Source organism: Carcharodon carcharias, chromosome 1, assembly GCF_017639515.1.
Source record: "Carcharodon carcharias isolate sCarCar2 chromosome 1, sCarCar2.pri, whole genome shotgun sequence".
NCBI lineage: Eukaryota > Metazoa > Chordata > Chondrichthyes > Lamniformes > Lamnidae > Carcharodon > Carcharodon carcharias.
Genome location: NC_054467.1, coordinates 62,022,720 through 62,038,713, shown reverse-complemented (window position 1 = coordinate 62,038,713; position 15,994 = coordinate 62,022,720). Strand labels below are relative to the sequence as shown.

The window sequence follows — 15,994 nt, the reverse complement described above, 5'->3', positions numbered from 1 at the left end:
GTATATATCTCTGAGAGATACCATTTGTTTATGCTCTGCATTTATAAGTTTTTATTTGCTAACCAGCAAAGCAGTTTTAAATGGGTGGTGTTGTAGAGCATTTTTAAATTTTTTGCCTTCTCTTTTGTTCCAGTTCTTCCTCCAGTGTTGGTTCCAAGGCACAGTGAATTTAACCCACAACATAGCCTACTTGCACAGTTTCGTAATTTGGGACATAATGATCCTCCTATGCCACAAAATGCTGCCTTTCCAGTTTCCTTTCAGCAACCAAACACCCACCCATTCCCTAACTCTCCCAACAGAAGTTATCCCAGCTCCCCAGGTAGCAGTACATATCCTCATTCTCCAGCAAGCTCTGGACCAAGCAGCCCATTTCAGATGCCAGGTAAGAATATATTCTACTCTACTACAACATATATTAGCCTTCATAGTTATATTAACTACCCAAATTAGATCTAACCAAAGTGGTTTAATTTTGGTTGCGGAAATGCTTTCCTTTTACAAGATACTACCTTCTGTTGTAGTCTTAAAGCAGCTGTACTTTTTTTTTAGGGATTTTAGCGTCCAGCATAATTTTTGTTAAGGAATAACAAGGATCTTGTGGTGTGGTGAGAGGAAAACAAAGCAAATAATTGATTTGACTCCTGTGGGCACAGAAATGAGTTACGACCATTTCTTTAGAGCAGTAATGGATGCTTGGAATTCACTGCCATGTGCAGATGTATAGTATTGTAATCACATTCTAGAATAAACTGGTCTGTTCCCAATAAATGGAACATAGCATCTGATTGATTGTTACACTAGGCTTGTCAGGTGCAATTGATTGCATGCTTCCTCTCGTGAAAAGAAAACAGACTGATTTGATCAAGACTGCAGTCATAATGGTTTCCTTCACTGAAATTGATTCTAGGAAGGAGAGCCTGTTGTTTATAACACTGAAGAACAAGAAAGAAATAGTGGTTATATAGGTGAAATATAACCGTAGAATGTTTAAATTTAAAACAAATATTACAGAAATTTTCAGATTCAATGTCATATAAATTATCAATATTTTAATTAGTGCCATGAATCTAGAATTCTGAATTAAGTTGCTGATAGTTGCTCCCTGTAACTTTACTTAAGAAGCTAATACCTGTCTGACAGGCAGTGAACTGTAAGAAAATAAATACATTGAACTCAAGAGAGCGACACAAAGTTGAAGCTATTGAACTCTTTAGTAAATTTTAATGAGTAGCCCATTGCTTAATTTTGTACTTTCAGTTTTTACTTATAATACATTTAAAATACATTTGAAGTACTTTGAATGAAGCAGCTTTCTAAAATTTAGTGCAAAGTGAATCCAACATGGGGAAACACATATAGTTTTATTTAAACAAATTGTGTAGATTAAGCCACCAAATCTATATTGGGAAGTTAAGCCTAAAATTTGGTTTTACTATTCCTACATTCCTTTTTCAAACCTAAATTTTGGCTTTACTATTTCTGCATCCCCTATTTAGATCAGTTAAGCTATTTATTATAAGGTCCATAAGATAGATACATGCAAGCTTATTTAACCCATCCTAGTTTGTTTGTTCATAACAATACAATACTTCCCTTCCAATATCCAGTTGTCAAATTATTCAGTTGTTTTCCTCCACTATCTAATCAGGAAGTGCATTTCATGTGTTGATCACTTCATGTGTCTAGAAGTTCCTGACATTAGTCCCAAATTTCCTCCTATGCAGTTTGATCTCTTCCTGACCTTTGTTCTACTATAGTGAATTGGATTAGTGCTGAATTTACTTCTCCCCACTTAGTACTTTTCATACCACTGAAGTCTCTGTCACTTCGCTGTATTCAAGGCTGAAAAATCTTAAGTTTTTCCACTCATTTCTCAAAACACAGTACTTTGTGGCTCAGGTTTAGCCTTTACAGAGAAATCTAGAGTTCAGAAACAGACTATCCAGCCCAAGTGGTCTATGCTAGCATTTATATAAATGCTGCCCCCTCCAACTTATTTATTACCTCTTTCCACCCCGCCCCCAATCCCATTATTTCCCATCTCTCTCATGTGCATCAAGCCTTCCCTTAAATGTGTCAGTGCAATCTGCTCCAACGTTTCCATGTGGCAGTGAGCTTGACATTCTTACTGTTATCTGTGCACATCTGTGAATTCTTTGTTGATCAGTTAGTGGTTATCTTATATTTATGTCCCCTTGCTCATGACTCACCCATAAGTGGAAACCATTTCTCCATATCCACACTATCAAACCGCTTCATAATTCTAAAGACTTCTATCAAGCTCCCAGATAGACTTAAATTTCAACGGATATTGTTGATGCCGAAAAAAGACATGTTGAAGCTTTTCGTCTTGGAACTCACCGGGGCAATGCCCAAATTCCAAATTTTGGTGCATGAGAAAAGGGGTGCTAATTGGTTGGCAAGTTGGCTCTGATTGGTCGAGATGTCGCCATGGCAAATGCACCAGGGAGCTATTGCCCCGATGCCTCTGTTCATTCAAAACAGGTACAATGTTTGAGCATATTCTTCTTACCTGCAGAGGACAGGGCCATGAATATGAATATAGGTTTCTTCTAGTGAGCGGAAGTGAGCTGCATTGCAAGCCCACCTGATCATCTTTAATTGGTCGTTAGTGGTAATTCTTAGCATGCTCAGGATTGTTCAACAAATGCTGCCCAATCGTGAAATTGCATCTAATGATAGACATTATGTTCTGAGTTTTGCATGCACTGGTTTGTTGAGTACAATCGATCCTCTGCCTGTTGCAAACAGACATGCTGTTTGATATGCTCTGCCAATTGTTGCGGCGTACAGCCTCATCGCACCAGCACTGAAATTCATATACCACATCACTCATTTGTGTGGTAGGCGGAGCATGATTTTGGCTTGACAGCAGCATCTGTTAGTGGAAAGCACTACTCATGTTGCCACTGCATAGTAGCATCATGAAGTGGCTAGCTTCAACTGATACTCAAATGTTTGAAATATTTTGGCCTCCCAGAGTAATTTGATGTAGACTGAGCACTTTTCAGGTCTGAAAGAGCCAGTCTTAGGCCTATTTATGAGTATCCGAGATACACAGCGAGCAATGGCCTGATTGAAGCAGCTATTGTGCCGCAAGATAGCTTTGATGCGCCTTGCACGGTGAGTAAATCACTCAGCCCCTATTTATGAGAATGCTGTTGGAGCTGTAAGAATCCCAATGTGTATTTGATTAGTGAAGGTAGGCTTGTGGTAGACAGTAGTAGAGAACCCATTGGCAGATTTTCAACTAGCATGTTGAGGAAAGGGAGTTTATTAGACTGCTGCATTTCGAAGATGAATTTGAGTGCACGTTGGAACGCATTAAGATGTGTAAAGAAATTCTTAAATGCAGGTGCAGATTCAAATATAGCAAACGTGCCATCTGTGCATGGAAAAATGCAAGGGGTAGGAGGTTAGGGGTCATTCCATCAAAAATGCTTTTCTCCTGGAAACCAATAAAAAGTTTAGCGAGAGCTGGCCCTAGAAAGGAACCCATGGGCACACCATCTATTTTAGCATAGATGGTATCATTAAAGCTGAATTCAAATGTGCTAGTTGCTGAGTTCATAAGTTCAATGAATACAGATTCAGTTCATGGCATGTCTAGGTTGCCATGATAATGACGCAACGCAAATGCCTGTGACGACTTTGAGTAGCACATTAGTGAACAGGCTCTCAATGTTGATCAAGCACGTAGACATGGCACTGCTGTCAGCATGCAGGTCACATGTAGTCTTTGCGAAAGTGAAGGAATCCTTCACTGACTACTCAAACAACCCGTGTTTGCAAAACTCAGAGCTTAATTTCTCAAGTTAGATGTGGTTCTGCGATAGGTTAGCATTTGCTAAAATGCAATAACCAATTTAAGATTATCAGTCAGGCTCATAACATAGCTCACTTACATCTGCTGGAAGCTCCAAATGCAGGGCCCTGTCCTCTGCAAGCAAAAGAAACATATCCAGACATTGCACCCTTTTTGAATAAATAAAAGTCAGTGTGTGCATGTGTTTCAGCTAGACAAAATATGTGGTAGCCATTCACTGGTTCATTCATCAGGGCAATGCCTTGACCAGAGTCAAGCTGCCTGGTTTAAAATTTCAAACAGTGCTTGGCAATTAACTGTCAGTCACCATTAACTGGTGCACACTACATAGCAATGCCTCGACCAATCAGTGTCCACTTGCCAACCAATCAGCCCTCTTCTCATACGGTATAAAGTTCTTCCTTCCCCTGACATTGGTATTTTTGCGATTGTCGTGATGAGTGAGAGATGAAAAGCTTTGACAACCTGTCTCTCTTTTTTCAGTAATACTCAAATTCTATATTACCAATAACATTGTTATGGTCTCTTAAATATTTTATGTATCTTAAATATTTTATTTTAGTAGATTCCTGGCTATCTCCTCAGAATCACCTGCTCTCTCAACTAGCTTGGTGTCACGTGCAAATTTGCCTGGCTAGCACTTAAGTTCTAAATCCAAATCATTGTACATTAGACCGTCTGGTGGCCCTAAGTCTACAACACTGCACTCAATAGTCCTTCCCCACATCCACATAACCTTACTCCTCTGAAGTATTCAGTATTTCTTATCCTTTAAACAATCTATGTATTCTTCAGCTTCATCCAGAATTTCCACCCCCTTAACCTTTAACTTCCAGATTTTAAAATTAAATATTTTCTGAATAATGGACCTACACCACTTGCATTTTTGTGGTGACATACTTGCATTGATTTTAAACTGCTTAGCATTCACTCTATATAGTTGTAATTTTGTTATCTGTCTCTCCAGCTGATACCCCTCCTCCTGCATATATGCCTCCAGATGATCAGATGACGCAAGATGGTTCACAGCCCATGGATACGTCAAATGTCCTTGTTCCTACACTACCACCAAATATAACCAATAGAGCAGGTAAGCTATGGAAACTAAACAAAAACTGAAAACAAAATAACTTGTGTTCCATGAGAATGTAAAATGTGTGTTGGAAAGTTTGAGGTAGTTATGAATATTGGAGGCTGATATGGTGGTTGCTGATCCTTTTTGATGTACATATTATGATGTGAATCAATTTGGGGCTATATCTTGTTCTGAAGACCTTTCACTAATCTGCCAGAAAATCTAAAATAGCTTCATTCATCCAGTTTATTTTTCTTTATATGCCTTTTTAGTGAATGCTGCATTTTCAAGAGATGAAGCATCAATAAATTTTTCCAAAAGACTTCATAATTTGACTTGGGTATTTTTGATTCCTGATCGACGTTGTTAGTTGACCTGAGCCCAGACAACACTAGGGTCACTCCAGTTCATGACAGTCATGAAGAACGGGTATTTGGGTAAGGTTAGCAAATGGAGCTTATTGTTAGCTATATAGTTTTATCTTTAAATTTGGTGGTCTGATTACTGCTCATATCCAGTTTAATGTTTTAAAAAATGATGCTGACGAGACCATATTTGTCGCCCTGAGATGATGGTAGAGTGGCTTCTCCTTGAACCACTGGAGTCCTTGTGGGGCTGATGCTCCTCTAATGGTGGTGTGTGGAATTCTGGGATAGTGAGCCAGTGATGATGAGGGGATATATGGTCAGGCCAAAATAATAACTTGGAGTGATTGTGATCCCACAGCATAGCTGCTTTTGCTCTTTTTGGGCATAGAGGTCATGGGAGGGGAGACTATTGAATTAAACTTGTCTAGTTGCCTGTCATCCTATAATCATAAAGTACTGCAGACATCATGTGCTAGTGGTAGAAGAAATAGATTTTGAGGCTAATGGTGCGAGCTAAGATAAAATGAACTGGGATCTATAGGTTCCACCTAGATAGAGCCGGGACTGAATCCCTTGCAGGGTTATTTGCTAGTGCTATTGGGGAGAGTTTAAACTAACCTGGCAGGGGTGTGGGAACCAGGAGATAGCATCTGAGAGGAATATAAAAGTGCACAGAATACTGGGATAGATAGCTAGAGCTAAAATAAGGAATAGTAAGTAATAGATGGGGTCAGAGTATGGGAGAAAGTAGTAAAATATAATCAGGGTTACTGTGAATGCACGGAATGTGGTAAATAAAATAGGTGAGTTACAGGCACAGATTGCCATGCTGTGGCTATAACAGACACCTGGATCAAAGAAGGGCAGGACTGGTTGTTAAATATTCCTGGATACAAGGTGTTCAGGAAAGATAGGGAAGGAAGAAAAGGAGGAGGGGTGTCAGATTGATTAAGGAGAGTATTGCAGTGCTGGAGAAAGGGGATGTCCCAGAGGGTCAAGAACAGAATCTATGTGGCTAGAGTTAAGGAACAAAAATGGTGCAATTACATTGTTCAGTGTAGGTTATAGGCCAGCAACTATTGTGAAAGATGTAGAGGAACAAATTTGCAAGGAATTGACAAAGACGTGCAAGAATTACGGAGGCGTTATAATGGGGGGCTTCAAATATCTGAATATAGACTGGGATGGTAATTGTGTAAAGGCAGAGAGGGCAAGAGTTCCTAGAGTGTGTTCAGGAAAATGTTCTGCAGTATGTTTCCAGCCCAACGAGAAAGGCACTGCTAGACCTGGTTCTTGGGAATGAAGTGGGCCAATGGATTAAGTATCAGTAGGAGAACATTTAGGGACAGTGATCATTATACCATAAGATTTAGGCTGGCTATGGAAAAGGGCAAAGAATAATCCAGAATAATAATGATTAACAGGGGCAGAGTCAATTTCAATTGGATAAGAACAGATCTGAGCCTTATAAACTGGAGTCAAAGATTGGCAGGAAAAATGGTAGCTGATCAATGGGCTACCTTCAGAGAAGAGGTACTTTGGGCACAGTTGAGATGCATTCCCTCAAAAGGGAAAGGTAGGGTAAGCAAAGCCAGAGCTCCCTGGAAGACAGAGATAGAAATTAAGGTAAAAAAGTGAAAGTGTGCTTAAGGTAGATGTCAGGTAAAAAATACAATTGAGAATCATGCTGAATATAAAAGATTCAGGGAAGTGAAAAAGCAAATAAGAGAAGCAAAGTGAGAGTATGAAAAGAAACTGGAAGCCAACATAAAAGGGAATCCCAAGGCCTTCTATAGGCATATAAATAGTAAAAGGGTGGTCAAAGGAGTAGGGCTGAACAAGGACTAAAAAGAGATTTATGCATGGAGGCAGAGGGCATAGCTGAGATATTAAATATAAATGAATACTTTGTAAGTGCTTTTACCAAGGAAGGAGATGTCACCCAGGCTACAGTGAAGAGGAGGTAATTCATAGACTAGAAGGATTTAAAATTAATAAGGAGGTGGTATTGGATAGGCTGTTGGTACTCAAAGTTGATGAGGCTCCAAGACCAGAAGAAATGCATCGAAGGATACTGAGGGAAATGAGAGTGGAAATTGCGGAGCCACTGGCCATAATTTTTCAATTTTCCTTAGACTTGGGTGCTGTCAGAAGACAGGAGAATTGCAAGTGTTACACCCTTGTTCAAGAAAGAGTGTAAAGATAAGCCCAGCAACTACAGGCCAGTTAGTTTAGCTTTGTTGGTGGGAAACTTCTAGAAACAATAATTTGGGACAAAAATAATACGGACAAATGTGGATTAGTTAAGGATAGCCAGCATGGATTTCTTAAAGGAAAATCATGTTTAACTAACTTGCTGGAGTATTTTGAAGAGGGAACAGAGAGAGCTGTTGAGGGCAATGCTATTGATGTGTACCTGGGCTTCCAAAAGGCATTTGATACAATGCCATACAACAGACTTTTGAGCACAGTTATAGCTCATGGAATAAAAGGGACATTTGAAACATGGATACAAAATCAGCTGAGTGACAGGAAACATAGCAGTGATTAATTTATGTTTTTCGGGCTGGAGGATGGTTTGTAGTGGAGTTCCCCGGGGTCAGTGTTGGGACCCTTGCTCTTCCTGATGTGTATTAATGGCCTAGACCTTGGTGTACAGGGTGCAACTTCAAAGTTTGAATTTTGTTACAAAACTTGGAAGCATTGTGAACTGTGAGGAGGACTGTATAAAACTTCAAAAGGGCATAGACAAGTTGGTGAATGAGCGGACAGTTGGCAGATGAGGTTCAATGCGGATAAATGTGATGTGACTCATTTTGGTAGGAAGAACATGGACTGATAATATACAATAAAGGGCACAATTGTAAAGGAGTGGTAGGAGCAGAGGGACCTGGGTGCATATGTGTACAAGTCATTGAAGATGACAGAATAGGTTAAGAGCATGATTAATAAAGCATACAGAATCCTAGACTTAATTAATAGGGACATAGAGTACAAGAGCAAGGACATTATGTTGAACTTGTATAAGACACTGGTTCAGCCTCAGCTAGAGTATTGCGTCCAGTTCTGGGTGCTGCACTATAAGAATGATGTGAAGGCATTGGAGAGAGTGCAAAAAAGATTCTAAAAATGTTTCCAGGGATGAGGGGTTTGGACAGAGTAGATGAGGAGAAACTCTTCCCACTTGTAAAAGGATCGAGAACGAGGGGGCACAGATTTAAAGTAATTGGTAAAAGAGGCAAAAGCAAGATGAGAAAAAGCTTTTTTCACACTGAGTGGCTTAGGTCTGAAATGCAGAGAGAATATGGTGGAGACAGGTTCAGTTATAGCATTCAAAAGGGAATTAGACCGTTATCTAAAAAAGGAAAAATTTGCAGAGTTGCGGGGAGATGGCGGGAGAATGGCACTAAGGGAGTTGTCATTCGGAGAACCTGTGCAGATATGATGGGCTGAATGGCCGCGGGCCGCCTCCTGCGCTGTAACAATTCTGTGATTCTATTCTGGATGATGTGCCCTTCAACTGGTGTGAGGCTAGCACCCAACTGTGCAAGTGAAAAGTATTCCATCACACTCCTGACTTGAGTCCTATAGATGGTGGAGAGGTTTTGAGGGGCTCAAAGATTACTCACTTGTTGCAGAGTACCCAGCCTCTACCTTGCTCTTGTAATTAGTATTGAAATGGCTGGTCCAGTTCTGGCCAATATTAACTCCTGAGATATTAGGAGTTGGGGGACACTGAGATGGAGCTGTTGAAGAACAAGAGAAATGGTGTACTCTTACTTGAGATGGTCATTACCAGGCATTTGCATAACACTGATGTTATCTGCCTCTATCCCAAGCCTAAATGTTTTTCAAATGCTACTGTAATATGGCATGCTTGATTATTGAAGGGATTGTGAATGGGACTTAATACTGAAATCCACAGTTAATGGCTCCAATTTATGCTGACAGGATGGGATAATTGGACTGCAGATGCTTTCCTGAGGAACTCCTACTTCAGTGTCAGAGGCTGTCGTGAACATCCATTGACAACTATGACCCTGATCTTTTGTTAAATATGATTCCAGCCACTGGAGTGTTTTTCTTTGGCCCCCATTAACTTAAGTTTTGCTTTACTCCTTGATGCCATGCTTACTGTAATGCTGTAAAATTGAGGACAGGTGCTCTCAACTGCCTTCTGGAGTTCAGCTCCAATGCCTGTGTCTGGACAGTTCTGTGATGAGCACTGGAGATAAGTGGTTGTGACAGTATCCAGATTGTACATTGTTTGATTTCACTGTTGATAACTCCTTCCATCTGAAAACTGATTGGTAGGAGGTTCATGTGGTAGTAATTGGCTGCATTAGATTTTAACACTTTTGTGGGTGGAACATACCTAACATATTGCCAAGCAGATTGTTATAGCAATACTTTATCAGGCAGTGGTTAGCTCTCAAATCCAGCCTTGCAGCAGTGCAAATGGAATATTGTTGGAGCCTGTAGCTATTTTGTTCTGTACATGCAGCCACTTAAGTTTGCATGGAATGAACTGAATTGGCTAGATGCTGGCCTCAGAGGTAATGGAGACCTCCGAATGAGGCCAGGTATGATAATGCATTTTGTATTTTTGGCTGAGGATGTTTGCAGTCATTTCAGCCTGTCTCTGATACTCAAATGCAGGGTTGCACTGTGATTATTGATGCAAATTTCATAAAGCCTCATCCTCTTTCATAAAGCCCCATTCAAATTTCATAAAGCCCCATTCCCAACTGGATGAGCAGTGTTGGTTGCGGGAATGCTTGTCTCTGTTTACAGCTCAATTAGGTGATGTTCATGCTGGTAGCTGGTGTAGTAGCATGGTTTCTCACTTTTAAGGTCATTTTTCTATTGCTCTTGATGTGCCCTTCTACATTCTCCCTTGAGTCAGGACTGCTGTCTGGCTTGATAGGACATAACCAGGAATGTTGGATAAAGTTTGGGATTCTGAGAGGATGATCATGGTAACCTGTGACTTGACTAATCTATGGGACAGCTCTCCAACTTGTGCACCATTCTGCAGATTTTTAATTCTTTCTTTGGATGTGAGCGTTGCTGGCAAGGCCAGCATTTTTTCGCTGATCCCTAATTACCTTTGAGACCACCACCTCGAACCTCTGCAGTCCATGTAGTAGTATAGGTAGATCCACGGTTCTGTTAGGAAGGGAGTTCCAGGACTTTGACCCAGTGACAATCAAGAAATAGCAATATATTTCCAAGTCAGGATGGTGTGTAGCTTGCAGGGAAACTTGCTGTGGTGGTGTTTCCATGTGCTGGTTGCCCTTATCTTTCTAGGTAGTGCAGGTCGTGAGTTTGCAAGGTGCTGTCTAAGGAAGCTGTTGGAGCTTTGCAGTGCAACTTGTAGGTTCGACACACCGTTGTAACAGTGTGTCATTGGTGGATGGGATGCTATTCAAGTGGCCTGCTTTGTCCTGGATGGTGCCGTGTTTCTTGTAGAGTTAGTTGGAGCTGCACTCATCCAGGCAAGTGATGAATATTCCATCATAATCCTACTTGTAGATGGAAGTCAGGCTTTGAGGAGCCAGGTGAGTTACTTGCTGCAGAACACCCAGTCTCTGACCTCCCCTTGTACCCAGTATTTAAATGGGTAGTCCAGTTAAGTTTCTGATCAGCGGTAACCCCCAAGATGTTAACAGTGGGAGGATTCAGCAATTGCAATGCCGTTGAATGTCATGGGGAGTTTCTCTCTCATTGGAGATGGTCATTGCCTGGCACTTGTGTGGCATTAATGTTACATGTCACATATCAGCCAAAGCGTGTGTGTTGTCCAGGTCTCATTCCATATGGATACAACTGCTTCAATATCTGACTAGTCATGAATGATACTGAGCACTGTACAGTTGTCAGTGAACATACCCAGTTCAGACGTTTCTTTTTATTCATTCATGAGATGTGAGCTTCGCTGGCTGGACCAGCACTTATTGCCCATCCCTAGTTGCCCTTGAGAAGGTGGTGGTGTCATGAAGCTACTAATGTATAAAATATTTTGGAAAATATTTTTCTTTTAAAATAGAGGTTTAGTTTGTGGTATGTCTTAATTGGATTAAAGCCAGCTACTCTTGAGTGCTTTGATGTGTACTAGTTTTGATATGTAAGAGAGATAGCATGCACTTAAATTTTTTGAACAGAGCATTCAAGAAGTGGGGTGAAAACGTGATGCTTTTCTAGCAGCTACCAAGCAATATGTTTATATTACTAATAAAATTGGTACTATGAAAGGGGTTTCATTGTTAAAAGATAAAGTTCAAAGAGGCTGGTGAGACAATGAGAATTTGAATTCAAGCAGTGGTGGTAGGTATAACTTCAGTAGTTTTCGGGTATGCAGGCAGAGGCAATGTAAGATCAAAAGGCAGCCTCAAGCCTCTAACTAGCTCCGCAGTAAAAAGAACCTCATTTTGAATTCGTATGGTGAAAATGCTTTGCTTGGTGTCTGGTTAAGCCTAAGGGCTGTTGTTGCCTTAATGGAGATTAGTTTGGAAATTTGTTAAAAGTTATGATAGTAGTAATTTGTAGCCATGTGTATATATTTTAACCTGTGTAAATTAATAAAATGTTTCACTTTGTTAAATGTAAAACCTCGAGAACTAGTCTGCTTAGAGTCGCATCTCAAACATAACACTTAAAATTATTGGTCATGACAGCTGTTTAAAGTTACCCTCTGGGATTTTTAAAAATAACTCCGCTTTGCCAACTGCATTGGTCATAACAATTGAGGGCTCGCCCGGGATAAATTATATTTCTAATTCCTCAATTGGCTAGGCATTGGTGGATCTTAACGTTTATGAATACAAGAGGCACTTTGGATTCAGGAATTGGCGAGGTATTTTAGAAGTGGTGAGACTGCAAGATGGCTTTGGCAATTGCTAAGACTTGTCTGGGAGTAGAAGAGATAACTGAGTGGGTTGGAGAGAATAACCAGAAGCAAGTTAACAAAGTTGACGGATAAGTTACAATTGGGGTTATCTCCGGAAGCTAGGAAATCTGATATAGTTAACTACAGTTGGAAGTGAAACCTGACACTAGTGAGTTACAGCTGGAGGTAGTGAGACTTCGGTTGCAAATGAAAAAGCTTGAATTAGAAGCAAAGGACAGAGAAATGACTTTTAAAAGCGAATTAGAAATTCCGAAGATGGAGAAAGAGGAGAGATAAAGAGAATCCCAACTGAAAATGTTGGCAGTTAGTTTCAAATTGGGAAAGGATAAAAAGTGGGAAGGTGAAAGGAAAAAAAGTGGGACGGTGAAAGGAAAGCAGATAGTCACGGAAGAGGAGTAGCTGGAAGTTCCAAGGGAGTTTTTTTCTCAGAATAAAAAGGAAGGTGCTGAAGGTAGAAATGATATTCGAAAGTTGAGGTGTTTTCATTGTAATAAAGTGGGGAACACAAAGTCAGTGTGTTGGAGGTTGCAGGAAAAATCTGTAGGAATTATTGGGGTACAGAAAAGCTCTGGAAGTAAAAGTACTGTGTGGGTCTGAGGTTCAGGCACAGGAGAAACCCGTGGGTTTGTGTACAGGTGAAATGGAGAATCAGTGAAGGGTAAAGAATTAGGAATGTGTTCACAGTTTACTCAGGAGAATTCTGAGCAGCAGATTGCAGAAATGTTTAAAGACTTTGTATGTTTGGTATTTGGTTAGGGCTATGGGTTGCTGTTGCCTTGATGGAGATTAGTTTGGGAATTTGTTAAAAGTTATAGTAATTTGTAGCCATGTGTATATATTTTAACCGGTGTAAGTTAATAAAATGTTTTACTTAGTTTAATGTAAAACCTTGAGAACTAGTGGTCTGATTCCTGAGTTTAGAGTCACATCCCAAAACTAGCACTTAAAATTATTGGTTATGACGGTTGTTTAACATTTCCCTCTGGGATTTTTAAAAAATAACTCAGCTTTACTAACTGCATCAGTTATAACAGATGGTGAGCTGCCTTCTTGAACTGCTGCAGTCCATGTTGGTGTAGGTACACCCACAGTGCTTTTAGGCAGGGGGTTCCAGTATTTTGACCCAGCGACAGTGAAGGAATGGTGATATATTTCCAAGTCAGGATGGTGAGAGACTTGGAGGGGAGCTTCCAGGAGGTGGTGTTCCCAGCTATCTGTTGCCCTTGTCCTTCTAGATGGTAGTGGTCGTGGATTTGGAAAGTGCTTTGTAAGGAGCCTTGGTGAATTCCTGCAGTGCATCTTGTAGATGGTACACACTGCTGCTACTGTATGTCAATGGTGGAAAGAGTGAATGTTTGTGGATGTGGTGCCAATCAAGCGGGCTGCTTTGTCATGGACGGTGTCAAGCTTCTTGAATGTTGTGGGAGCTGCATTCATCCAGGCAAGTGGGAAGTATTCAATCACACTCCTGCCTTGTGCCTTGTAGATGGTGGACAGGCTTTGGGGTGGATGCCAGTCTTATAGCTGTACCGGAACAGCTTGGCTAGGGGTGTGGCAAGTTCTGGAGCACATATCCTCAGTACTATTGCAGGACTATTGTCAGGGCCCATAGACTTTGCCGTATCCAATGCCTTTAGCCATTTCTTGATATTACATGGAGTGAATCGAATTGGCTGAAGACTGGCACCTGTGATGGTGGGGACCTCCGGAGGAGGCTGAATGGATCATCCACTCGGCACTTCTGGCTGAAGATTGTAGCAAATGCTTCAGCCTTACCTTTTGCAATGATGTGCTGGGCTCCCCCATCATTGAAGATGAGGATATTTGTGGAGCCTCCTCCTCCAGTGAGTTGTTTAATTGTCTACCGCCTTTCACTGCTGGATTTGACAGGGCTGCAGAGCTTAGATCTGATCTGTTGGTTATGGGATCACTTAGCTCTATCACTTGCTGCTTATGCTGTTTGGCAAGCAAGTAGTCCTGTGTTCGAGCTTCACCAGGCTGATGCCTCATTTTTTGGTACACTTGGTGCTGCCCATGGCATGTCCCCCTGCACTCTTCATTGAACTAGGATTGACCCCCTGGCTTGATGATAATGGTAGAGTGGGGGATATGCTGGGCCATGAGGTTACAGATTGTGTTCGAGTACAGTTCTGCTGCTGCTGATGGCCCACAGCGCCTCATGGCTGCCCGGTCTTGAATTGCTAGATCTGTTTGAAATTTATTCCATTTAGCATGATGGTAGTGCCACACAACACAATGGAGGATATCCTCAATGTGACTTCGTCTCCACAACTACTGTGCGACGGTCACTCTTACCGATGCTGGACAGATGCATCTGAGATCAAGTATGTTTTTCTCTATTGTTAGCTCCCTCACCACTTGCTGCATACCTAGTCTAGCAGCTATGTCCTTTAAGACTCGGCCAGCTCAGTCAGTAGTGGTGCTACCGAGCCACTCTTGGTGAAGGACATTGAAGTCCCCCACCCAGAGTACATTCTGTACCCTTGCCATCCTCAGTGCTTCCTCCAAGTGGTGGTCAACATGGAAGAGCAGTGATTCAATAGCTGAGGGACTGCAGTACGTGGTAAGCAGCAGGAGGTTTCCTTGCCCATGTTTGATCTGATGCCATGAGACTTCATGTGGTCTGGAGTTGACGTTGAGGACTCCCAGAGCAACCCCCTCCCGACTGTATATCACTGTGCCGCCGCCGCTGTCGGGTCTGTCCTGCCACTGGGACAGGACATACCCAGGAATGGTGATGGTGGTGTCTGGGACACTATCTGTAATATAGGATTCCGTGAGTTTTATGTCAGGCTGTCCCAATTTTAGCTGTCTCAGATGTTAGTAAGGAGGACTTTGCAGTGTCCACCAGGCTGAGTTTGTCATTGTCGTTTCCAGTGCCTAGGTCGATGCCGGGTGGCCAGTCAGGTTTCATTCCTTTTTTTGAGATTTTGTAGTGCAACTGAGTAAACCACATTGCTGTGTGTTTGGGGTTGCGTTTGGCCAGACCAGGTAAGGACAGCAGATTTCCCTTTCCTAAATGAAGGACTTTTAGACTTTTAATTCCAAGTTTTTGTGGAATTCCAGCAACTGCTGTGGTGGGATTTGAACCCGTATCCCCAGAGCATTACCATGGGTGTCTGATAATACCACTATGCCATCGCCTCTCCCATATAATGGAGGGAAAGTCATTGTTCAAGTGGCTGAAAATGGTTAAGCCTAGGACACTCCCTTGAGGAACTCCTGCAGTGATGCCATTGGGATTGAAATGATTGGGCCCCAACAACCACAATAATTTTCATTTGTGCTAAATATAACTCTAGTGGAGAATTTTACTCCTTATTCCCATTGACTTCAGTTTTGCTGAGGCTCCTTAATGCCACCCTCAGTGCTGCCTTGATGTCAAGGACAGTTGCACTCAACCCACCTCTGGAATTCAGCTCTTTTGTCCATGTTTGGACCAAGGCCGTGATGAAGTTAGGAGCAAATGGCCCTGGTTACACCCAAACCAATCCCAAAAAGATCCCCTTAGAGGCCGAGTAATGATGAAAGACTGGAAAAACATGAACTTGTCCTCCATGGAAGGCATCTGAAAGTTGGTCTTGGAGATATACAAGATAGTAAATAATTCGGAAAGTTAAATTGACAGAACAGCTCAAAGGTGCAGACGTTTAATTAAACTAGTACAGGCAAATGTAGGACTCAGATTAAGTTCTTCACAGTTATCAACACATGGAATGAACTTCCATTTAGAATAACGGAAACAAAAGCCTATAATCGGTAAAGTACCA

At 41.4% G+C, this 15,994-nt stretch overlaps 1 protein-coding gene across 3 annotated transcripts in view; it reads left to right on the top strand.

Annotated features, from left to right (window-relative positions):
- Positions 1-15,994, top strand: part of smad1 (SMAD family member 1) — a 149,881-nt gene that overhangs the window by 98,852 nt on the left and 35,035 nt on the right. For 2 of the 3 annotated variants that reach the window (XM_041200117.1, XM_041200126.1), the window contains 2 exons: positions 134-385; positions 4,818-4,940. In XM_041200117.1, coding sequence (XP_041056051.1) covers positions 134-385; positions 4,818-4,940 — 375 coding nt within the window. The remainder of the gene's footprint in view (positions 1-133; positions 386-4,817; positions 4,941-15,994) is intronic. The other variant, XM_041200134.1, reaches the window with a different exon arrangement.